Source organism: Nanorana parkeri, unplaced genomic scaffold, assembly GCF_000935625.1.
Source record: "Nanorana parkeri isolate BGI_ZX_2015 unplaced genomic scaffold, ASM93562v1 scaffold14, whole genome shotgun sequence".
NCBI classification, from domain to species: domain Eukaryota; kingdom Metazoa; phylum Chordata; class Amphibia; order Anura; family Dicroglossidae; genus Nanorana; species Nanorana parkeri.
The window spans coordinates 2,852,685-2,878,304 of NW_017306282.1; the positions used below are offsets into that span (position 1 = coordinate 2,852,685).

Genomic DNA, 25,620 nt, shown 5'->3' on the forward strand with positions numbered 1-25,620 from the left:
ACACACACACAGCAAGGCAAGTTGCTCCCCTGCTCCCCGTTCCTCCTTCCTCCCTTCTCCAACTTAGTAGATGGATGGCTGCTGGAGAATGATCTGTCCCTTATGAGCTTGTACTCAACCAGAAGTTCAGGGAAGCTGAGCTGAGCGAATTGGAGTGGATTGTTTGGGAACACGATAACTGTAAGTGCGTGGACAATAATTTGAAGAAATACTTTGCTGGTAAAATGTATATTTGTTTGATCTGGATTCATTATTGAAAAATGTTTTAGAGTTTAATGCTACTTTAGGTGGATGGAAGTTGAGAGGAGAGAGATGAAGAGGAAGAGATGGAAGGGAAGAGGAGAGGAGGGGGTGGGGGTGGAAATGGAGAGGAGAGAGCGAAAGTAAGGAATGGAACGGAAGACAAGAGAATGGGGTAGAAAGGGAGAGTAGAGGATAGAAGAGAAGAGGACAAATAAGGAGATTAGAGAGGAAGAAGAGCAGAGGAAAGGACTGAGCAGAGGCTTAGAGGGAGAGGCAAACAGACAAGAGAAGAGGAGAGTGGAATAGAGTAGAGTATGAGAACAGAGTTGAAGAGCAGAATGGAAATATAAAATAGTGGATGAAAGCATGAAGGAAAGAAAGATAAAAGGCAGATAGGGAAGAGGAAAGATAAGATGGAGAGGAGAGAACAGGGAAGAAGAAAGGGAAGAAAGAAGGGGACAGAAAAGGACATTAGAGTGAAATGAGAGGAGGGGACATGGAAATAGATTACAAGGAGAGGAGATTATAGGGAGAGGAGCTGACATAATTAAAGGAAGATAATAACATGAAGAGTAAGAAAGAAAGAGATGGGAAAGAATAGAAGGAAAGTTATCAGGAGAGAAAAAGGACTTATCTAATAATTTAACGGGATAACGTAAAGCTGAAATTGAATCTGTTTATATTTTGTCTTCCCTGGTTCCACCCCCCCTCATCAACATGCTAATGTTGAGCCTCCATGATTAAAAGAACTGAAATTCATGGTGCAGGACAGGGATAGTCAGGCTGGAGAGGAAGGAGCTAGATGATGCTGGACGTGCAACCAGGAATGAGGCGTGCTCTATCTGACCTGCCGCAGCTTCTAATACACACTGTGTAAAGCTTACAGTCAGAAGTAAAATCAAGTAAGCAATTTCAGTATGGGACAATAAAAAACTGGAGAATGAGCTGGTTATAGAAGAGATAAAACTAAGAAGGAAAAATATAACAGCTTGTAGTAAAACAGGTAAACTGACAAAAGCATTTGTGAACTTACATTACCCTTTTCTATCACAACCAACATTTAGAAGCAAGCTGCTTAACAAGTAGAATGTGATTTCCTCTGCCCTGCTGGCACCGGCTTCCTATCATATTAAAACTGTGTTTATTGACCACTCTGGATTTTCATTTACATCCTTTCATGTTGTGTTTCAATATAAATGATGCTGGTGGGATGCAAGAAATTCTAATGTTCATGATAAATCAAGAGAAATATTCATGATGTACCAGCTGCTCACAACAAGGGAATTAAAGACTGTTGACTGCAGTTTCCCCGCTTGCTCAATGGGTATATATGGTATGAAATACACACATTCTTTTGGGTACATTTATCTTGCAGGCCGACAATTCCCAAATAAAACTTAGGCAAAGATCTGAAGATGAGCGAGAGAAGCGTCAACAACTGCCAAAAAACTTTATGTGTATAGTAACTGATTTTAGAGACATTTTCTATCACTTCCTCGTGTGCCTCGGAAACAAACAGAGAAGTCTCCCAAAAAGAAACAAAAACCAGACAGTGACTCTTACTATTCCCTTCTCTATCCATACCTAAAAAACATTTTGCCCTTATATACACTTTAAGCAAACAGTGTATGGATAAAGATTCCGCATCTGCAGCAACAGGAAGCAGCTAGGAAACTATAAGGCAACTAGACAGCCTTGCCTCGCACCCAATTAGATCACCAGGATTTATGATGATTTATCTAGCAGGGTGACTGCTGCATAAGATGAATTCTAGGATAAAAAGGAAATCCCTGGGCAGGTGAACTTTTTCCCTAAGTGAAGTGAAATTAAACTTTTTTCCCATGTGGCTGGAGTGCCCTTTTAACATTGCTTACCCACTGTAGCTGAAGTCCCAGCGTAAAAATTGTCTTCACAGAACCGTCTGAGAAATGATGTCTTCCCCACGCTAGAATTTCCCACCACAACAATTTTAAATAACCGGTCCGGCTGGCTGTACATGCGTTCTTCCTAGAAATAAATCAGTTTTATTTTTTCAAGTGCGTGCATGCTAAGTAATGTGTACATGTAACACGTTATTACCCCTCACAAGGGTCATAGAACTCCCTCTGACAATGTTATTATTTGCTTTTCTCTACAGAAAGATGGAACCATCTTTATTCAGGCATCACCCAGGGGCGTTATTTAGTTCCTGGACTGAGATGCTGGTTCAGAGATGGCACAATCATGTTAATGCTGGTGCCTGTGCAGTTGTTGGCTGTGTTCACAAATGTTTGACAAAGATCCACCCCTGCTACAGCCTCCCACCTTGGGAAGTTCTACAGTCACAATGATGCAGTTTGATCACTGAGGGGAAGGGAGACTGAGGAAATGATTGCTCCTGCCTGAAGCAAACTGATGGCATAATCTGATTGAAGACAAAGTCCCTGCTTGGTGGCGATGGACGAATCTGCCCAGGGTTGCCAAGTGTTTGGCAAATCCTGTTTGAAATTTGGCAAATTGTTGTTAAATTCTGGCCATTTTAAGGCTAGCAGGAAAATTACTGTCAAATAAAAAGCATGGCAAGCTGGGCACTGCCAAGGGGGACATGCATCAATGCATACAAAAATTCATACAGTATGGAGAGGAGTTTTTTTAATGCAGCTTTAAGAGGAACATTGAAAACACAAATATCCTTTAAATAACATGCTTGATTTTTAGTGTACATTGGCAGTGCGTATCTGACTGTGGAATTGATTTTTTTGCAGGTAGTTTTAGCAGGGACGCATGCTTTTTCTTGAAATGGTAATAGGCTCACTTTGACCTCCAGATAGAAATTGGCCAATAGTTTGCTGAGGCTGTCTCTATGCTCGCTGATGCAAAACTGTACTGCTGCTGGACAATTTCTATCAAACTCTCATTAAGAATTAGGAGAATGCAAATTACACAACATTGGAGAATTGGCTAGAAGCAGGGCATTTTTAATGGGGGAGAATTGGCTGAAATATACTAGAAAAAAAAGGAGTATAGGCAAGGGTTTTACTATAAGAAAAAAGAGACCCCAGATGATGCCCCAGTGTAACATTTGCCAGCAGCAGGACAGTTTTAGTGAGCAAGGCTAGACCTAAATTTACTAGATGCAAAGCTTTCACTACAAGAATGAGGGGGTTTCACTACAAGAATTAGAATACTGCAGAAGATACAGCTATTAATCAATTGTATAATTGTCCAGCAGCAGGATAGTTTTAATCAGGGATAATAGACCTAACTGGTGTATGCCTAACTTTTATTTTATCTATGGGGGTGCGTTGAACGAGAGACAGTATGACACTATGGCTGTGCTCCTCCTTGTATAGTGAGGTGGCTGGCTTATCCAAATGCCCTCTTATTTGACCTTCAAAACCTGCAGGTTATAGTTCAAAGGCCATGCAGTAGAAGAGTTTAAATGCATTCTGTGAACATCAAAGTGTCCACAAGTATTGACACCCCCTTCCACCACATGAACCTAGTACCAAAAGAGCTGGGAATTGGTAGAATTGCCCTGGGGGCTCCATCAGTCATCTGTGGGTAAGGTCCAAACAATCACACAACTTTCCGCCAAGTTTAACAGACTTTTTACATAACTCAATTCATAGAAAATATTTAAATCATGGGTGAAAACATTGATAAAGGGACCCCTGACCAATATTTGCATCCAAACTGCTAACTTTAACCCTGTTGTAAAAAAAAAAAAAAAAAGCATACACCTTTAGTCAAACATACACCCTTTTTTAAATCCTTACCCCTGCAAAAGCCATACATGGGTGGAAGGTTTAAAGTAGGAACTGTATGTAAAACATTCCATCTCAGTATATAAAAGCTGCCAGTGGTAGGCACAGGCATAATAAGGTTTCCACAGTTCCAATTATGTGAAAGTAGAGCAGCTGCAGACAATAAATTCTTCTAGGTCCCTAATAAAAAAGGACAATACAGTAGCTGACTGGTCAGTACTACAGCCTTGGGGCCCTGAGTTCAATTCCTTTGTGGAATACTCTCAGGGCATGTTAATATCTTGTATGCACGCCTTTATATTTGGGTTTCCTCCTGCAAGCCAGTAACACACTAATCCTAACTGGCATCTGATTCAATTAGCCCTATTATGAATTTTTCACCCTTTATGGCAAGAGCGAAAGCTTCTAAAAAATTAACACTTACTTTTAAATAATCTTTGCACTAAAATGATGACATTCATCTACACTATATGGCCAACAGTATGTAGGCACCTGACCATCACATCTATGTGCTTGTTGCACATGCCATTCCAAAACCATGTGCATTAAGTTATATCCTTGAAGTCCCCTATGCAACTACAACTGCCCCCAGTCTTCTGGGAAGACTTTCTACAATATTTTGAAGTGTGTCTGTGGGAATTTGTCCACATTCAGCCAAAAGAGCATTTGCATGTGGTCAAGTACTGATGTTGGACGAGAAGACCTGGCTTGCAATCAGCATTCTAATTTATCCCAAAGGTGTTCATTAAAGTTAAGGTCAGGGCTTTGTGCAGGCTATTTTAGATTGTAAGCCCTCAGAGGCAGGGCCCTCCTTACCATCTTGTCTTGAGTTGTATTGTGATTGTAATGCCTTCCTTATATTGTAAAGCGCTGCGCAAACTGTTGGCGCTATATACATTCTGTATAATAATAATAATATTCAAGTTCTTCCATACCAAACTCATCAAACAATGTTTTTTATAGAGCTGGCTTTATGCACAGAGACACAGTTATGCTGGAGCAGAAAAGGGCCTTCCCCGAACTGTTACCACAAGGTTGGAAACACAAAAAATGTCTTAAATGTCTTTGTATGCTGTAGCAATAACAGTGCCCTTCACTGGAAACACCTGAACTCAATAAGTTGGAGAGGTTTCTATATCATTTTGGCAATATAGTGTAGCTGTGATGTCAGGTGTCTACAAACTCTTGGCCATAAAGTGTATATATGTAAAAAAAATAAAACAGAAAAAAATGTCTTCCCATTAAAGCGACTCTAGTGAAAAGGTTTAGTTTCTTGTTGATCTTACACTTGGCAGAGTCTCTTTTCCAACAGGCTGCCCTCTGGGGGAAGATGGTAAAGCTTCCTCTGCTGTGTGTTCCACTTTATGGATGTTCTCCTCACTAAAAGCAATGATCTCTTCCTTCTCATCATCCTCCTGCCAGTTATTTAGTGCTCTGTCTTGCTGGCTGTCTAAATATTGGGGAAGATGATCCTCCTCGATGGATATTATCCTTTGCAGTGGATGAGATTTGCTTTGTTTAGGTTCTGTGGAACTATCAGGTTCTGTTATAGGGGAGACATTTCCATTTAATCCAGTTGAATATCGCTTTGTGGTGAACGCATCATCTTCTTCTGATGACTGACTGCATAATAAATAGATACATAAATGAAAAACAATATAGGATAGAAGGCCGTAAAATGTACGATTAGAATAAAATCAATGAGAAATATGTTAAAGTACACCCAAAGCCAAAACATTTTTTTGGTTTGGATAGACTATGGAAGGGTTAAAACTTATTTTTTTCTCCTACATTTGTCCCATTGAGGAGATTTCCCTTCCTTTCTTGTCCTGAACACACAATGGGGAGAGAGTTCAAAATATCTTTCCAGTGAGGGAAATCTCCTCTTAGACAGCTGTCAACCCAACAAGTCTCCCACTTGCAAAAGTTATTCCAGTGACAACTAAAAATAAATCTGGATTTTACCTCACTTTGAGTCTCAGTGGTAACCTTCACCAGCACGAAAAGAGAGGGTGCATCAGCCCAGTGAGGACAGAAGTTAAAATCTGAAAGGATTTGCTAACCTTTCCCTACTGACTGAATTTCTGAATTGAGAAAGCTGGTTGGATGACCAGTGAAACATTTTCAAGAAAAATACAGCAAGTCCAGTTGCCTTGACTTATTTTTTTACAGATATACCATGACCTGGATGAATGAGAATCTTCACAGACATCCTGGGAAGGTTACATCAGCAGAGCATTGCTGGGAAATCTCATCTGTAATCTCACGATATCTCAGGGAAAGGCATTTTCCTCCCCTGAGATCATGTGCATGGTCACATGTCCTAGTCACATGTGCCAGAGTTCCAGGAAGTAAAGAGAGATGGATTCATCTGCCCTTAGTAAAAATGGCCACTGTGAGAAGACTGGGGAAGAAAAGAAAAATAAGATATGCAAAGAATAAAAAGCCGGCAATTATCTAGATGTATCTGTTTGCAGATTGCCATTACTAAATATTTCTACAGGAGCCTTTGTTGTTATTTTGAAGATATGGATAAGGTTCCTCTTTAATTATAAAATTTGTCTCCATTCACCTAAATCTGAGTTGTAAGTTTTCCAACACATTCATAGTTATTAAAGCTATCACATGCCCTCCTGTGTGCAACTGGGGCCGCACCTTTTTAGTCAAATTGTCCTGTACAATCTCTCTCTCTCTCTCTCTCTCTCTAAACAGCCAATAGTTGCGCCAGGGAATCTCAGCCCTGCACCTTCACATGGCTCAGCACCTGGTGTTCCTACAACAGCTCCAGTTCAGCATTAATGAATATGGCAATGTCACCTCTCTACCCCCAGGCTGCTAATTGGACTTTTAAGGAGCAGCAACACACCAGTAAGTCACATCTGCCCCCTCGCCCTCTTCTTCAGTCAGAATGTTCCCTGCCAGCATATATCAAAACTGATTTAGGACCTTATGCTAGTTAAATGTAAAAACACATTTAATTATTTTCAAATGAATGTACAACTGCATTAAGTGGTGTTTGTTTTAGATCTGCCTGAGGTTTAGCTGTAAAGCGTTGTGCAGTGCTGCTTCAGCTCATTGTGAGGATTCTGGCTATAATTCATCAAATTCAATTAATCCTAAAGAGGGATAATAATTGAGAATGTCTCGGAGGATCTACTCCCAATTAGCAAATAATTAGCTGATGTGAGAATGCATTATAACATAAAATAGTCCACCCAGCACTTGGAGGTAATTGGGGCTCCAGGCAAGCCTGCTAGAATTAGATGTTCTAAACAGAAGCGGCCTTTTTATTAATCATACCCTTTCGAAAAAACATTTCTGAATCCGGGCAGCCCCTCAATCACATGTGAGATCTGAACAATGGCCGGCCTTCATGCAATTGAAGTTTAGAATAATGTTTTTCTTAAAGTGTAAATGAAATGCACATTCCCAGCAATGCTTTGATGTAGGTGGGTGTCAGATGGACACTTGTGGCAACAAAGGGCTCTAAACTGTATCGCTCACAATGGCCTTCAATGACGTCTATGAAAACCTTGAGATAGATTAACAGCATATGGTGAGGTAAAACTGCCTAATGGATAACACCACACTACTGGCCTTATACACATGCTATGTGAAAAGCAATGAGAATATTTTACATTTATGTAAGCCCAAAATCTATTTTGCAGTATATTTAGCATGATGCCTCACTGTATACAATATTCCTAAAACTGAACTCCGGGCACAAACATTTTCATTTAAATATGTTCCTCAGTGGCCACACCTACTGTTAAAAACACTTTAAAAAAGAAGTATGAGGTGTTTTTCCCCATAGTTCTCTTTAGGGTCACGGGAGGACATATACTAACCTCCACCCGTGACCCAAAGCTCAGTATATAGCGGGCTATTGCCCACGATATACTGAGAGCGCTGCAGCCGGGACGGATCCCGACAATACCGTTGAGATCCACCCAGCTGCATGAGTGACAGCTGGCTCTGCCACTAGATAGGCAGAGCCAGCTGTCACTCATGCCCGCCCCCTCCCCCATTCGTTCCTCTAGTCAGTGCTGGAGGATCAGAGAAGGGAGTGGGGAATCCCTGCAGGGAGCGGTGACTGACAATCACCGCTCACTGCAGTGAGACAATCGGGAAGGGAGCGGATCGATGCATGTTTCTGCTCACTTCTTGATCAATAGGGCCGGCTTCTGACAGCTTCTTTGTCACAGGTCGGCTCGAACTATGAGGAAGAGTGGAAATCACTCACCTCATAGTTCTCTTTTAACCCTTTCGCTGCCAAGGCCCCTTTTTTTTTCTTCTCTCTTTTCGTTTTTGCACACATGTTATAATCCACATATTAGGCCTGAAGATTATATATTTTCTGAAAGCAAAGACCCTGTAGAATAAAATGGTGGCAGTTGCAATTTTTTAGCACATTTAAAGGAAACACATACTGACAAAAATACAGGTTCTCAATGCTGAGCCCTTTATTTTTTTTAAAACTTGTTGCCTGTCCTTCATTTTGATTTCTTGGTTAGTGACTGGAAGTGAATGGAAGTATGCAGATAAAGAGTCCTTACTTCTCCTTGACTTCACTAGCTGTGTGCTTGTTCTGGGTCAAATCAGAAAGGCCAAATACCAGTGTTGTCACATGGAAGGAGAAGAAGTCATACCCCACAACCAAAAGTATGAGATTTTTCACTTCTCCAGGTAAACAGAGTTGCAAAAAAGCGAAGGGAAGGTAAATATAAAAATAGTTGCAGGGTCCACCATTAAAGTAATCCTGTTGCTTTGGCTTGCATTGGCAAAGCTCAGTGTTTCCTTTAGGCCATATGAAAACATTGGTCACCCTATAATTGCCATTTACCCTGACTATATTTACCTTTTCACAGAAGGCTTCCTCTCAAAATAATTTCCAATGATAGATCCAGATCTCTGATTCTGTATTGATTTTGAGGAGTTGATCTTTGATTTCTGCTAAAATTTTAAAAAAAATCTTTATGAATACAAAAGTGGACAGTCTTATCCCACTATGTTTTTTGATGTAACTGATCATAAAGTGTACACTTAGGGCCACTTCACACCAGTTGTGGTTTGTTTAAAGCACACACGTTAATACGCTTCACATTGAGGCTAGGTTCACACCCAAGCAATTGAGCTGGTGAGCTGTTTTCGCGTGGTTGTCGCACATTCTCGGTTATCACGCAGTTTTGCATAGAGACGTTCATGGGACACAAACTGCGCGACAACCGCCCAAAAATAGCTCCTGCACCTTTTTGCGCAACAGACGATTTCGTCCGCGCAACAAACCGCAAAGGTGTGAAGGTAGATCCTTTGGCTGCTTGTGAATAGACCCCTATGTGTTGAACTGCACTGCAATACAGATGTGAATAGCCTCGCAGTGCACCAACAAACATAGTGTGTGTTACCGCACTGCATAAATGAAACCTTGCCACACTGGTTTTTAGCCTGTGGTATAGGAGTAGGGGTGACAGCAACTGGACCTCTGCTTGGTCCGGCTCCCTCTTTACCGTACCCAACATCTTTTACATACAAAATTACATTCTAACAGTATAGCCTAAGCAAAGCCCTATGCACACAGGAATCAAAATACATTCATCCAGGTGTGTTTGGAGCTAACCTCTAAATGCACTATGCACTATGGCTGAATGCACACGTAGACATTTAGCAGTATCTAGGTGGGTTCAGTCTAGCTGCGTTTGCACAAACAAGAATTTTCTGCATCTTGGGACTGTTTAGTCTGGTTTAATGTGGCTTAATGCGTCTAAATGCATGTAAAGGTGGCTGAACCCAGGAACATCTAAATGCAAGAATGGTGGGAATGATACTTCCTAGGCACAGGGCCTAACTGAAAAGTCATTACAGGTGTTATGTTTCTGATGAGAAGAGTTAAGTAACTAAATTGTGTGTTACCTGTATAAAGCTGTCACGCTCATCCCGTAAGTGTTTATTCATCTCTCTGAAGTGAGAAAATGTAAAAGTTATCGTGATTATTGTATATAATTCCATCTACTGTACACATTACAGTCCAACTCCTTATAAACCTTCTTTGTTGTTCTTGATTGAGTTGGGAAATTAAGGAGTCCTGTTAGCTTACTATTGCTGTCTGTGACACCATTAGGGTGATTCCTCGTGACTCCAATCTCTGTGACACCAATACAAGAAATGAGAGGGGAATGGGTGTCACTGCAACAGGAAGCCACAGACAGAAAAAAAAGGCCTGACCAAGGTTGTAAGCTTTCCCAGCTGTACTAAAAAAAATGTGAATACTGTTTCACGCACGGCAAGGGTTAAGTGCTTATTTTTGTCTATGTTCAGAAATAGCAAAGTTATACTCAACTTGCATTGGCAAAGCTCAGTGTTCCCTTTAGGCCATATGAAAACATTGGTCACCCTATAATTGCCATTTACCCTGACTATATTTACCTTTTCACAGAAGGCTTCCTCTCAAAATAATTTCCAATGATAGATCCAGATCTCTGATTCTGTATTGATTTTGAGGAGTTGATCTTTGATTTCTGCTAAAATTTAAAAAAAAATCTTTATGAATACAAAAGTGGACAGTCTTATCCCACTATGTTTTTTGATGTAACTGATCATAAAGTGTACACTTAGGGCCACTTCACACCAGTTGTGGTTTGTTTAAAGCACACACGTTAATACGCTTCACATTGAGGCTAGGTTCACACCCAAGCAATTGAGCTGGTGAGCTGTTTTCGCGTGGTTGTCGCACATTCTCGGTTATCACGCAGTTTTGCATAGAGACGTTCATGGGACACAAACTGCGCGACAACCGCCCAAAAATAGCTCCTGCACCTTTTTGCGCAACAGACGATTTCGTCCGCGCAACAAACCGCAAAGGTGTGAACAGCCTCCATTGACTTCAATGTGAATCTGTGCAACTCAATCCGCGCGATAAATTGCCTAGGTGTGAACCTAGCCTACAGACAAACTCCGGGAAAAGTGATAACTTACACACTGCACTTGGTGTGTACGTTATTATTAAAAAGGTGTATGTTGTGTGTGGAGGGCCACGTCAAAGTATAAAAATCTAACCTTGCAGCATGCCGCCTCCTACCCAGACAACGTCTTCTGCAGAAAGTGAGGAGTGCGGCTTCAGCAGTGAAGGGCTCAGGTCACATCCCCTCCTTACTACTTGCCCATTCACAAATGCCATATATATTGTTTCAAAGAATACGAATTGTCCTGTGGTTGGTGGAAGAGAGATTACATCCCATCACTACCCAAGTGGTAAGGACAGGTGGAGATGCGACCGGAGCACTTCACTGCTTGAGTCACATTACTCACTCCTTGTAGCGCCCAAAAGAACGGTATTATGTCTAGGAGACGGCATGCTGCAAGGTAAAAGTGTTATACTTTGGAACCACCCTTCACACATAATACACAGATTTTCAATGATAATTTACACACCCAGTGCAGTATGTCAATTATATTTTTTCTCAAACTTTGGCCTTAGGGCAGCTCATTCATTTGAATGGGAGTCCCAACAGACCACAACAGATCTTAGATGGTAAGCCCTCACGGGCAGGGCCCTCCTTACCATTATGTCTTGAATTGTATTGTAATTATAATGTCTTCCCTATGTGGTAAAGCGCTGCGCAAACTGTTGGTGCTATATAAATCCTGTATAATAATAATAATCTAAAATAATGCAAGCTGCATTTTTGGTAAGACAGTAGGCTGCAAAGCACAGTAGTCCAATACTATGGGGTCTATTCACTAAGCTGCCGTAGGCAGCCGAGTGAATGACCGACCTGAAGCGAAGTGAGCCGAACGCTGTTCGGCTATTCACTTCAGGCTGGTACGGCTGATTTCAGCCGTACATCGGCTGAAATCAGCCGTACATCGGGTGGCTTTGCATGGTTTCGGGTCGGCCGAACATGCTCACACCGAGGTGAACAGCACTCCATCCTGCTTGCCTGCTCCTCCACTGCAGGTATGTCCCTCAGCATTCTCATGCCCGATACACTCTGTATAGAATGTGATGGCTCAGGGACCTTAGTCAGCTGCAGCAGAGGGGGAGAGAGACTCCAGGGACCGGCCTAAGAGGAAGCTGGCTTGGGGGTTCGGGTGAGTATAACTTTTTTTTGACCATAGGCAAAAATGACCATTGCAAGAAAATTTTTACCCCTAGATCTGCTTTAAAGTACCTTAACAAATCGAGCTGTTTGAGCAGTGCGGTCCTTTCTCGATGTAAGCTCTCTGTCACCCGATATACTTCCCTGTGATGGAACCAATAAACAGAGAATAGTTAACATTTCCAGTCATGTCTGCATCTTCAGAGAATTGACTTATGGAGTGGTAAGAAAAATATGTGAACCCATTTGGAATTAACTGGTTTTCTGCAGTAATATGCCATAAAATGTGATCTGAACTAACTAACTAACATTGCACCTCGTGAATAAGGGGGTCACAGTCTCTCCTGATTCAGGCCGGACCCAGCCGTAACATCACTTGGCCAGCTTCGACTTTCACCTCGGCTCAGTCGAGCCGAAGCATATGCCTTCGGCTCGACTGTGCCCCCCAGCTGACTTCGGGAGCTGTGCGGGCTATAGTAAATAGGCCGTACAGCAGCCCTTCGGTTCTACTGAATTGAAGGGGTCCTGGGTCCGAAGCTAGCCGAAGGATCGGCACGTGAATAAGGGGGTCACAGTCTCTCCTGATTCCTTGTAAGTAAATAATCTATGACTTGATGAAAAACTCTGTATCAGTACAATATATCTATCATAGAACACATAGTGTACCCCCTTGAATAGTGGTATAGCCACCTATGAATCTCTCTAATTAACAAAAAACCTAAACATTTGATTCAAAACTGAAAAACAAAATAATATAAACAAATATATAAACCCCCCAAAAAAGGACAATCCCCATCTAAAAACATCTAAAATCCCATTCAAATCTGAGGGGAAGAAAAGGCTGTGCAGAGTACCATGTACCAACGTCATGATTCAATGTTATATACATAGTATGTTGAATTCCAAATGTTCATAAACTGATTGAGATGCCAGTGAAAAGTGATGCCAAATATGCAAACGCACGTCAAATCATAAATAGAGTGATAAATATGTCCATATCCAAAAGATATGACCTGACTTTTGGGGACTACAGGTGTGTCCATCATATATTATTTGACCGTTCATTCATATGTATACATGACGACTAAACCAGGATAGCTGGATATAGGTATTTATATCAATGCGCACTTTCCACGTGCTGAGGCTGAAGGCAGGCTAGTACGTCCTGGGGGGCAGGACCCTCCACGTCCCCTGCTGTACACCTGCTAGTAGCCACCAAATACACATTCATATGAAATGTGTGCGGGAACAAACAGTCTTCAAAGACAGCTATCCTGTGTATGTCCGGCAAAATAGTATTCTATGATGTAGAACATGTATAAAGAACGGTCTTACCAGACTCCTAGGTCACTCCTGAGTTCACAGAGTTAGAAGCTCCAAATGGTGATCCAGTATAAAGGTCTGGCTGATGTTTGAGCCCATATTGAAGAGGCCATTGAGTAACAAATTATTTTAAAAAACGTTGCATTCAGCCAACCGGTATCAATCAGCTCTGCACTGCCAAACAGCCACTACACTCCTGTCATGTTTTGCTCTTAAATTAGCTTTCTCAAAGGTGCATGGCCAAAAAGTGATCTGATCCTCATCTAAGTCACAACAATAGACAAACACAATGGGGGGAATTTATCAAAACTGGAGCAGACAAATTCTGGAGCAGTTGCCCATGGCAACTAATCAGATGATTCAGTTAAGATTTGAAAATGAAACAGAGAAGATGATTGGTTGCAATGCACAGCTGGTCCAGATTTTGTCTGCTCCAGTATTGATAAATTTTCCTCAATATGCTTAAGCTCATAACGCACAAACAATTCTAATTTCTTGTGACTTTATTGAACACACTCATTACACATTCACAGTGCGGGAGGACAAAGTAAGTGAATCCACAGACTAATTACTTCAGCGAAAGCTAAGTTAAGTTAGTATCTCGCACACCTATCGTCCAATTAATGAAATGAGATTGGAGGTGTGGTTTAGAGCTATTTTGATTGATAAAAGACACTCAAACATTTTAGGATTGCTGTTCATAAGAAGCTTCAACTGCTGTGAATCATGTCTCACAAAAAGGAGTTCTCTGAATACATATGATCAAGAGTAATTGATTGGCATAAGGCTTAAATGGAGACAGTTTAGTCCTGTGGCTACTCTTACTAGAAGTGGGTGCCCAGCCAAGATGACTCCCAAGGCACAATGCATAATCCTCAATGAGGTAAAGAAAGAACCCACGAGTAATAGCTAAAGGCTTGAAGACAAACATCCCTGTTCATGAGTCTACCATACATACATCTTTGAACAGGCAGGGTGTCCATGGCAGAACACCAGGGAGGAAGGCGCTTCTCTCCCAAAAAAAAATTGCTGTGCACCTGAAGTTTGCCAAAGAGCACTTTTGCAAGCCACAAACCTACTGGGAAAATGTTTTGTGGACCGATGAAACAAAGGTTGAATTGTTTGGAAAGAATACTCAGCATTATATATGGCGCAAAAAGGGCACAGCTTACCAAAATCAAAAAATCATCTTAACGGTGAAGTATGGTGGAGGAATTATCATGATTTGGGCTTGCTCGCTGCCTTAAGGCCTGGACCACTTGCCATCATTGAGGGGAAAATTAGCACCTATGTTTACCAAAATATCCTACAGGATAATGTCAGTGCTGACAGCTGAAGCTTAGTAGAAGTTGGGTGATGCAGCAGGACAATGACCCTAAGCATTGAAGTCAATGTACCACAGACTGGCTTCAGAAAAAGAAAATGAGACCTTTTTAAGTGGCCCAGTCAGAGCCCAGGCCTTAACCGCATAGAGATGCTGTGGAATGACCTCAAGAAAGCCATTCACACCAGACATCCTACAAATGTGTCTGATCTGAAGCAATCCTCCTGAACATTGTGCAGGTCTGACCCAGAGCTACCAAAAGCGCTTGCTTGAAGTCTTTGCTACCAAAGCAGGTTCGACCAGCTATTAACTCCAAGGGTTCACTTACTTTTTCCTCCAGCCCTGTGAATGTTTAATGGGTGTGTTCAGTAAAGACACTAGAAATTAATTTTTTTTGTGTATCAACTTAAGCACATTGAAGGGAATTTATAAAAACTGGAGCAAACAAATTCTACAGCAGATTTGCACTGCACCCAATCAGCTTCTCTGTCTCCTTTACAAATCTAACCTGAGCAAACTGAAGAGAGAAATGATGATTGATTGTCATGGGCAACTGCTCCAGATTCTGTCTGTTCCATTTTTGATAAATTCCCTCCATTGTGTTTGTCCATTGTTGTGACTTACTGTAGATGAGGATCAGATCACATTTTATGGCAAATTACTGCAGAAAACAAGTTAATTCCAATGGGTTCACATACTTTTTCTTGCAACTATAGGTGGACACACAGGACAGCTAAATATGCCATGAAATCAGTCCATGTAAAGATGGAATTATGGGAGCTTTCATTTTCAGTCTTTTAAAGGTGCAAATTCCAGGGCTGTCATTCTAATGATTTCATTACTACCTGTTGTATCACTAACTCAGAATAAGTAATCAGTAAAGTGCCAGGGCACCAGATATGTGTAAGCTTTTACCGGGTCAGTAGCTCACCGGTTAATGGAGGATGAGGATGATGAGGGTGCACTCATGACACTCTCGGAATGTTATGGATTTTCTAAAGAGAGAGCACAACAGAAGCTGTTCCCTTTCACACTGTCTCTCTTTAGTTTATAGTGTGTACAAAGCAATACAGAGCAGGTAGGTAGTCATCCTTTCCCCGTAAATATTAGCTGAAGCTATTGAACTCTGTTAAGTGTCTTTTTTTTTCATAAAGCAGCTAAGAGTAGCCTCGTATATGTGAAAAATTAGCATCTTTTGGCTGGAAATGTAAAAAGGACTTATCCATATGCAATATTTATTGTTTACCTGACAAAACAATATTTGTTCAATTGAAGTCCCAAATATAATAAATACAATATATACAAAACACTGTGGGGTCTATTCACTAAGCTGCCAAAGGATCTAGCCGTAACTTCGGCTGATCCTTCGGCTGGCATGGGCCCCAGGACCCCTTCGATTCAGTAGAACCGAAGGGCTGCTGTACGGGCTATTCACTATAGCCCGTTCTGCTCCCGAAGTTGGCCGAGCGGCTCAGTCGAGCCGAAGGCATGTGTCTCGGCTCGACTGAGCCACGGTGAAAGCCGAAGCTGGCAGAATTGCTGGCAGAATTGCCGGCCGACAGCCTGCTTCTGACAGCTGGGCAGAGCCAGCCGTCATCTCACGGCTGGCTCCGGCCACTTTCAGAAAGATCAGTGTCCCTGGTTACCAGCTAACCAGGGACGCTGTCATTACACACTGAGAGTGGCCTCTCCATGTTCTCAGTGTGTAATGACAGATGGTGTTCCTGGTTACCTGCTAACCAGGAATGCCATCTGTCATTACTCTCCCAGACGCTCTGGGAGTCTAATACGACTCCCGGCCGCCCGCGAAAGAAACCCTTTCTCCCAGAAAGGTTCACTCTGCTCGATCTAGGCAGAGTAAACCTTTCCCTGATCGTTTTTTTGTTCTTCTTCTGACATCGGAGCAGTTGGCTGCCGTCTGAATTAATTTTAAAAAAAAAATAACCATAGCTAGATTTCAATTTGCAATAGCCAATAGCAAACTAGCTATTGCACCCGCCCACTGCTGCTGTCAATCAGCAGAGGGGGACCTGGAGTTCGGCTAGACCTGGAGATATATACGGCTAGACCTGGAGATATACGGCTGGAATCAAAAAAAAAAAAAATAACCATAGGAATGCATAGCTAGATTCCTATTGGCTATTTCAATTTGCAATAGCCAATAGCAAACTAGCTATTGCACCCGCCCACTGCTGCTGTCAATCAGCAGAGGGGGACCTGGAGTTCGGCTAGACCTGGAGATATATACGGCTAGACCTGGAGATATACGGCTGGAATCAGGCGTACAAGCCTGAAGTGAATAGCCGAACAGTGTTCGGCTCACTTCGCTTCGGGTCTGTTAAGGTGCCCACACACCTTACAATTTATCTGCAGATTTTCTGTGGTCAGATGGAAAAAGTGCAACAGATTGGCCCAGGTGGAGATTACTCCATTCACACAGTTAAGTGTAGATGGAGGAATCTGTTGCACCTTTTCCATCTGACCACAGAAAATCTGCAGATAAATTGTAAGGTGTGTGGGCAGCTTTAGTCACTTGGCTGCCTACGGCAGCTTAGTGAATCAATAGACCCCTATATATTCCGTTTAAAAATGCCTTTAAACATACTATTTCATTTAGAGAATTAGTCCTAATAACTTTGTTGATGACAATGATAATAATGGGATGTAGGTACATTTCTCTCTCTTCGTGTAGTTGGGAAGCTTCTTCCTGCAGGATCTTCAGCTGTCTCTGAGCAGTTAGTAACTCCTGAGAAGTCCGTTCCAGCTCTCGTCTCATCTCTTTGTTTGTCAGCCTGAGCTTTTCATTCTCTGCTTTCGTTTCGTACTTGTCATTATTGAGTTCTGTACATTGTGTCTCCAGCTGCAACACATTCAGAAGTACAGGTCAATAAGGGAATGCAAAACAATGAGTGGCAGCGAACAGCCTGAAGCAAGAGGACTGGGTTAAGATGTAGCCTTCGCTCTCCTATTTGGAGATTTTGTTGTTCTGATTGCTTTTATGGCACCTTTCCTGAACTTGCAGTTATCAAATAATGGGGGGAAAAGAACAACTTTGAATCCCAGCGATTTAACTAAATAAGTACAGGGCCTCCTGCAAATTTTGGACCAGAAACTGGTGATGACCTTCTAATGCCCCAATAACTGTGCAGAAAGCTATAAAAATAGTGGTCTACACCTTAGTAGAGCTGCTGATGACCGAGCACTGACACTGCCCCATGCATTCTCTGAGCTTGGTCATATGATATTTGACATGACATGACCCAATGTATGGCATAGAGACATGGTCTCTATGATTAAGCCTATCTGGTGAAATATGAGGGGCTATAGGATCGGTGTGGGATAACGCTGCTGTGTACTTGGCTGATACGAACTTTCGATAAATCTGATTGTTTTCATAGAAGGTGGGAACTACAGTATCTACACCTTTAGTGGTGCCAATGCAGGAATCATTCAGAGGCTTGCTGATATGTTCTTTAAAGATCATATAAACGCAGCGTATGGATGCAGAAGTTCATAAAACTTTCGATAAATCTGATTGTTTAAAGAACTGTCGGATGTGCGGCTCTACGTTGGAATTTCGCACATGGGGCATACAAGTCATTAGCAGCTCTGTTGTTATGGATATTTTGCTAGGACCTTCTCATCCTAAGCATTCTCCAGAAATGTAGATTTAACAAGTTTATTACTGTGAGGATGTCAATTTCATAGAAGGTGGGAACTACAGTATCTACACCTTTAGTGGTGCCAATGCAGGAATCATTCAGAGGCTTGCTGATATGTTCTTTAAAGATCATATAAACGCAGCGTATGGATGCAGAAGTTCATCCAGATCCTGTGGTTTTGACCTCTGCAGGTGCTAGAAAGGCAGCCGAGAACAGTTTCAACAAGCCACACTACAGTGCTATGGAAAACTACTGCTAGTAAAAGTTCATGTTCATATTAATGAAACAAAGCACAACACTTTTCCTTTGTTAAGGTTTGCGAACATCTCAAAAGCTAGTTGCAGGCCTGTGAGTAGATGGCTTCTCCATTAGGGTCTACAAAGAAAATGTAATATTAAGAAAATACCGGATTATGGCCACTAGATAGAGCTGAGGACATAGGAAATAGGTATTTATTTTCTGAGCTCCATCTAATGGCCATAATGCAAAATTTTCCTAATATTACTTTCAACTTGAAAAGAAAATATACCAAGAATGTTAGTTTTTGCTTCCATGCACACAGATCCAACGTTCACAGAGTTTCGCAGGACAAACGGCCCTGCAAATTGTTCATAAATACACCCCAAAGGAAATGAAGCCAAACTACCCTAAATGCACCATAAAATCCCAACACCCTATAAATAAACACAACAACAACAAAAAGTTTGTTTTAAAGCTAATTTTGCCTAACCTGCTTAATGAGCAGATGAGAGTTACTGTTTTGGTGAAGGTTTGACAAAATCTGTATATTTGCTGTGAAATAAATTTAGATGAAATCACTCGACTTATCCCTAGTGGTAAGTCTATGGGCAGCAGCCAGTGTCTGTTATTTGTGATCCCTTGCAAAAGCTGAGCCACTAAACATGTGGGCGTGCAAGCTCCATCAATTAGAGCTCAAGAACAGTCGGGCTAGGACACAGTCTGGCACCCAAGCATGGCTAGGCCAAAGTTCATTTGAAACATTGTCATCCTTTAAGTGTTACAAAGTTTTAAGAGGAAGGTTTCATGGTTGGGTTAAGTGCTGGGGGTAGTGGTAGCCTAGTGCTGGGCTCATCCTAAGGCTGGGTTCACACCTGGGAATATGCACGTTTCGTGGCATGCGTTTTTACCGTGATTTGCGGTAAAAGAAAAGCACGACAAACGCGCATTTCCGAGGGCTATCCAGGTGTATCCTAATGGATACGCGCAGCAAATACGCCCCAAAGAAGCTCCTGTACTTCTTTGGGCGTAGGGCGTTTTACAGCGCGTTCCTACGCGCTGTAAAATGCCCAGGTGTGAACCAGGCCTAAGGGTTCACATGCACTAGATGCTGAATGTGCAAATTAACCCAAAAAAATAGCCATGAGGGAACACGACTGCCCCTTTGCCTTTCCTATCCCTTTTACACCATTCAGCATATTATTAACCCAAAGGTCCTATGCTTTCTACCTCATTTCACCTCTACTTGTTTTTTAAAAATGGAGTAGAGGACGATTGGGCATAAAGACTCACATGAGTATCCTTTAGTGAAAAAACATAAGGAGTGGTCTTATGTAACAAATAACTCAACCAATCTTAGAGCACCGAGAAAAGCAGCAGAATAACAAAAACACAAAAAACCTTTGTATGATATCCGTCTATTAAGATACTTGTAATTGATGCAAACAGAAAAGGCAAAACTGAGAGGAGAGACTGTACGGGGATTATGTAATTGGCCTAAATTGGTATAACCAAATTGTTGAAGGATGTTCCTGTTCCGTCGTAAAAGCATAATTCATTTTGTCTAAAAGTATTACTTAAAATGTACAAAGTGAAAACAGACAGATTTACATAAACATGAAAACATAATAGGACAAAAAAAATGAAGAGTCTTATTATGTGGCATCAAAGAGATTATGTAACAATGATGAATGCTGCTGAGATTTTACCAAACAGTATAAAGGGCTAGAAGTTAGGCCATAATAGATAAAGTGCACCCGTCATTTGGCAGTAAAGCACAGAAGGTGGAGGTCAGGAGGTAAAACAAGAAGTGATTAAAAGGAAATTGACAGGACAGAAATATGAAAATTACAACCGCAACTTTCGGCCATCTAGACTAGTAGTGTATCCGCTGTGCTGTCTTTTAGCACTTTGTAGCTGCTACCGTAATATTGCCTTGTATCTGCGATTTACATCCTCAAGGTTTTAGCACAGTTACAGAACATTTATCCTCATATGCCTTCATAAACTTATCATTGTTTTATATTGTAAGTTACAACGCTACCCTTGATTCTCTTGTTTTATTCATTGACTGAACATTTTCTGTTCTGGTGTTGAATACATTATAGTATCTGAACCATAAATGTATAATAACACTTTTTATTACCATTGTTTGAAATAGAGCTCCCCTGAGCTATTGGCCTGTAGGAGCTCACAGACCTGTAACTAGCAGAGCTTTGCACCCCACACTCGAACAAAGGATGGAATCTTAATTAACCACTTGAAGACCGGGGTGTTAAAGAGGAACTTTACCCATATCTTTAAAATAACAACAAAGGCACCATTAGAAATGTTTGGTAATGCCAATCTATAAACACATACTTCTAGATAATTTTCGGCGTTATATTGTTTACATAACTTATTTTCCTTTTCTTCCCCAGTCTTCTGACAGTGGTCATTTTACTTAAGGGTAGGTTACTAGATCTCCCTTTACTTCCTGGTACTCTGTCACATGTGACTAGGACATGTGACCATGCACATCATCTCAGGGGAGGAAAATGCCTTTCCCTGCAATTTCATGAGATTTCCCAGCAATGCTCTGCTGATGTAACCTTCCCAGGATGTAACACTTGGGCACAGATTACATAATTTATAAGTATTAATAAGTAAACCAGGAAGAGGAAAAAATAAATTATAAGTAAAATAAAAATATGTTTGTTTAGCTACTAAATGTAAGATGAATTCATATCAGCATGTAGAGCTGTATGCTGATGTTGTTGGCTTTTTTTAATACGTAACTTACATTTTTTAAGGTTTTTTTTCCACTTAACTTTATTGCTATCACATAGGGGTGCTAACTAGCCCCCCTACGTGATAGCAAAAAGAATGTGACAGGTCCTCTTAATGGAAACATCAGGGGTTGATTAAGCCCCTAAAGTCACCTAGGGCCCCCCAAAGAAGCTGATAAAGCAGCAATCTGCTTCTCCAGCTTCTTCTCCGGCTACAACACCTGGAGAAATGACAGAGAGTGATACCGGAAGTGATGTAATACACAAGAGTGGTTAAAGCATATCTAAACCCAAAACCAAAAATGTTATATAATACATCTTACCAGTTCTTAGATGTGGTGGCTGCATTTGTTTTGTTTTTTTCTTTCTTAATTTCCACCTGGTTATCCTGTGAATAACACGTTTTCTGACTATAGTCTCTCCTCCTGGCTACGATCATTCCTCCACTGTATTTGTGGAGGGAGCCATAGTTGTCACAATGGCTGGACTTTGAACATGTTTGCCTTTGTTCATCTCCATGACATATTGGATTGATAGGCCTAGTAGCTTATATAATAAAGATCAAGATCTTTGTGCAGTCTTTTCAGCTCCCAAGGACACTGCATTTCTGGCAAGTTCAATAGGCATTCTGTGCTTCCTGAGAAGGTTCTTAGTGAAATACTAATGCGGCCACCACATCTAAGGAATGGCAAGTTGCAATATATTACATTTGTATTTTTGTGTTTAGTTATGCTTTCAGGTGAGTGATAACATGAATGGCTGAATCCTACAGTTTTTAATTTTGATAGGAGGAGATAGCAGTGTGGTATAGAAATTAGCTCAGTCTCCTTTAACTGTCCACTCACAGGGTAGGGAAGGGACAAGTCCTGTAATTGTTGCCTAACTCTAGCAGGGACACATCAGGTCTTCTGCCACAATAGTGCTGTGTTGCAGATTTGTGCAATCTGCAACACAGTCTGAGAACTGAATGAATGGGAATACAAATCCGTTGACAGTTAAAACAACCCCATTGTAAGAATTATCTGTTTCCTGGAGTTCAGTTGTAAGAGGGAAATTGAAATATTAAAGGTAAAATAGAACGCCCTTTGACAGCCCATAAAGAGGGTCTACCATGTCAGCAAACCACAGGTCATCTTTAAATGAGTTGGTATCACAGTGGTATGAAATCAGAAATGAGGTGTACTTACCCTTCTCTGCTTCTGCATGAGATGATCCAATTCCTGCTCTTTGTTCAGCAGCTTCCCCTCTAGCTCGTGGCTGCGAGTGTGAAATCGCTCTGTGTCCTGAGTAAAATAATAATATAGTGTCACTAAAACAGCAATCAATGAAAAAATCTTGTTACTAATCAAAAATGATCACAATAAGAGCCTGTTAAACAGTAAACACAAAGTAGAAATTAACTACCAATGGCCCAAAAAGTAATTGATTCTATTTTTTATGAAAAGCACATGTATACTTAAAGAGGATCTGTCCCACTTACTCTTCCCCATTTATTAATTCCTTCCTACCCCACGCTTTCTTGCTGCTCCATTCATCTGTCGTAGTTGAGGGTCTAAACGAAGGTTAGTGTTGTTCAGTGTTGACGCTTACACAGGATTCAATGATATCTAAACCCAAAAACAAAAATTGTATATATTGCAGCTTACCCGTCCTAAGATGTTGTGGCTGGATTGTGGCTGGATTTGAAAGAACATTTTCAGCAAGTACAGAAAATATATAATCTTGCCAGAAATGCAGTGTCCTTGTTACTTCCTGTGAGCTGAGCTCAGCTGAACTGAAAGCAGAAACAATCAGTAAATTACCAATTCCCCCACCCCAATATAATGGAGATAAAGAGAGGAAGATATGTTTGAAGTTTAGCCTGGATGACAACCATAGTTCACTCCGTAGATACAGTGGAATGAGCGAGCGTAACATGAAGAATGTTTTTTGCAGGGTTAACAGGAAAAAAAAAATGGCTAAAAAAAGAAAACGAATGCAGCCACCACATGTTATGACTGATAAGCAGCAATATATATGTTTTTGGGTTTAGATACACTATAATGACCTGTTTCCCTTCCCGACCTAAAAGTGTTCAGGCCTGGTGGCTTGAAGCTAAGGCCCAGGTACTGCATCCTGGGATAAAAGAGAGAAACAGACATGTATTTCAAAGGGCTTCAACCATGCAATGCATTGTAAAATCGCATGACAGTGCATAAATTATGCACGCTTTAAAACATGTACTATGGTGTGAACGAGCCCTATATTGCCTGAATACAGATACACTATGCCTGTAAGTTTCAGAAAACATGAATAATGTTGCTGTGACAATTTTCTGCGTGATGACTAATTTCGAGATGAGAGATGTATTATAGATTTTTTTTTGTTCCCACATTGTTCATCTCTTGCCATTAAAAGCTTTAGAGGAAGCAGAAAATTTCTACACTAATCATTGCTGCTAGCAACGCGTAGAAGATGTTCAACATAAAGTCTCTATTTGTTCTCCATTTCAAGTATTTTTTCCTAAGACTCAATTAAGTTGTATTTCCTGAATAAAAAAAAAAAGCCAAGTGTTCCATTAGCTGTCTCCCCCACAGTTTAGATCAGGCGCATTAGACAGTAATTTTGTTTATGAGATAAAGAATTAACTATAATAAAAATCCTGGCAGTTCCTGTCTTTGCATTGATAATACTAATAGAAAATAAACTACTTAGAGGGATATCTGGGAGGTTGGCACAAGTGGCTAAGTGGTTTACATTCTTGCTTTGCAGCTCTGGGTTTTGAGATGCAATCATTTTAGGGGTACTACACTATATGGCAAAAGTTCGTAGATACCTGGTTATCACACCTGTATGAGCTTGTTGGACATCCCACTCCAAAGCCAAGGGCAGTAATATGATATCTCCTCACCTGGAACCATAACAGCTTCCACTCTTCTGAGAAGACTTTCCACAAGCTTTTGACGAATGTGGGAATTTGTGCCCATTCAGCCAAAAGAGTATTTTTGAGGTCAGGTACTGATATTGAATAAAAAGACCTGACTCCCAAATTATGATTCAATTAATTACAAACACATTCAATGGGGTTGAGACCAGGGCTCTATGCAGGCCACTTGAGTTCTTCCTCACCAAACTCATCATGTCTTTATGGAACTAGCTTTGTGCGTAGGGCACTGTATGTTATGCTGGAACAGAAAAAGGCCTTTCCCAAACTGTTGCTACAAGGTTGGAAGTGCACAATTGCCTAAAATGTCTACCCTTCAATTGAAACACTGGACCAAAAACAAGTATGTTTTTTTCAAGTGTCCCAGCCGTTCTCTGGCTGCAGTGGCCCACAAAGTAGTGAAGTCATAGTAAGGGTCTGTGTCTACAGGCTTTTGTTCAGAATTGCTGCTTTCCCTATACAAGTCAATGAGAATGCAAAAGCAGCTTGATGTAGGTTGCTGGTGGGGTTTTACATAGGCATGAGCTAGGTACCTACTTGCAAGAGAAATTGTTCCTTCTCAGATTTTATCTGTTGTTCCATCTCTTCGTACAAGTTTTGTATTTCACCATCATACGTGGCGATTTTCCTGGTTAGAAAGAAAATATTTGATTTGATAATCAATACAAATGTTTTCCTTTTTTTTTTTCCCTAACAGCAGCACATTTTACTCATTAAAGTGTTCATAACCATGCACATGTTATAGCCCCTCCATATGGCAACACAAGACAATACATCGCCGCATTCAGCACACCTCTGCTCTGTCCTGGATCAGCAGAAAACTACCATCACAGCTCCTCCATTTAAAAATATAGGGGTCTACTCACTAAGCTGCCGTAGGCAGTGGGCGGGTGCAATAGCTAGTTTGCTATTGGCTATTGCAAATTGAAATAGCCAATAGGAATCTAGCTATGCGTTCCTATGGTGATTTCTTTTTTTTTTTATTCCGACGGCAGCCAGAGGTTACGATGTCAGAAGAAAAAAAACAAGACAACAGTGCAGTGGGAACCAGTGGGAAAGGTTTACTCTGTTCGATCGAGCAGAGTAAAACTTTCCCGGAGAAAGTGTTTCTCTCCCGGGTGGCCGGGAGCTGCTATAACGGCTAGATCATTCGGCAGCTTACTGAATAGACCCATATAGTATTTAGCAAATGTTTTCCTCTTTAGGAATAGAATCATTTTGGGACTGGGCACATTTTCTGTGCATAAGTAATATAGTTTCGTTTTGTGCATGTCTTTGTTATAAATTGAACTTTCCAG

The 25,620-nt window shown here is 41.1% G+C and overlaps 1 protein-coding gene across 1 annotated transcript in view; it reads right to left on the reverse strand.

Moving 5' to 3' along the window:
* Positions 1 to 25,620, reverse strand: part of CRACR2A (calcium release activated channel regulator 2A) — a 96,953-nt gene that overhangs the window by 14,512 nt on the left and 56,821 nt on the right. Inside the window, exons 6-13 of the mRNA XM_018557921.1 lie at positions 24,860 to 24,950; positions 22,587 to 22,682; positions 17,405 to 17,592; positions 12,158 to 12,229; positions 9,900 to 9,945; positions 8,848 to 8,942; positions 5,276 to 5,612; positions 2,118 to 2,250 (exon numbers count right to left, since the gene is read on the reverse strand). Coding sequence (XP_018413423.1) covers positions 2,118 to 2,250; positions 5,276 to 5,612; positions 8,848 to 8,942; positions 9,900 to 9,945; positions 12,158 to 12,229; positions 17,405 to 17,592; positions 22,587 to 22,682; positions 24,860 to 24,950 — 1,058 coding nt within the window. The remainder of the gene's footprint in view (positions 1 to 2,117; positions 2,251 to 5,275; positions 5,613 to 8,847; positions 8,943 to 9,899; positions 9,946 to 12,157; positions 12,230 to 17,404; positions 17,593 to 22,586; positions 22,683 to 24,859; positions 24,951 to 25,620) is intronic.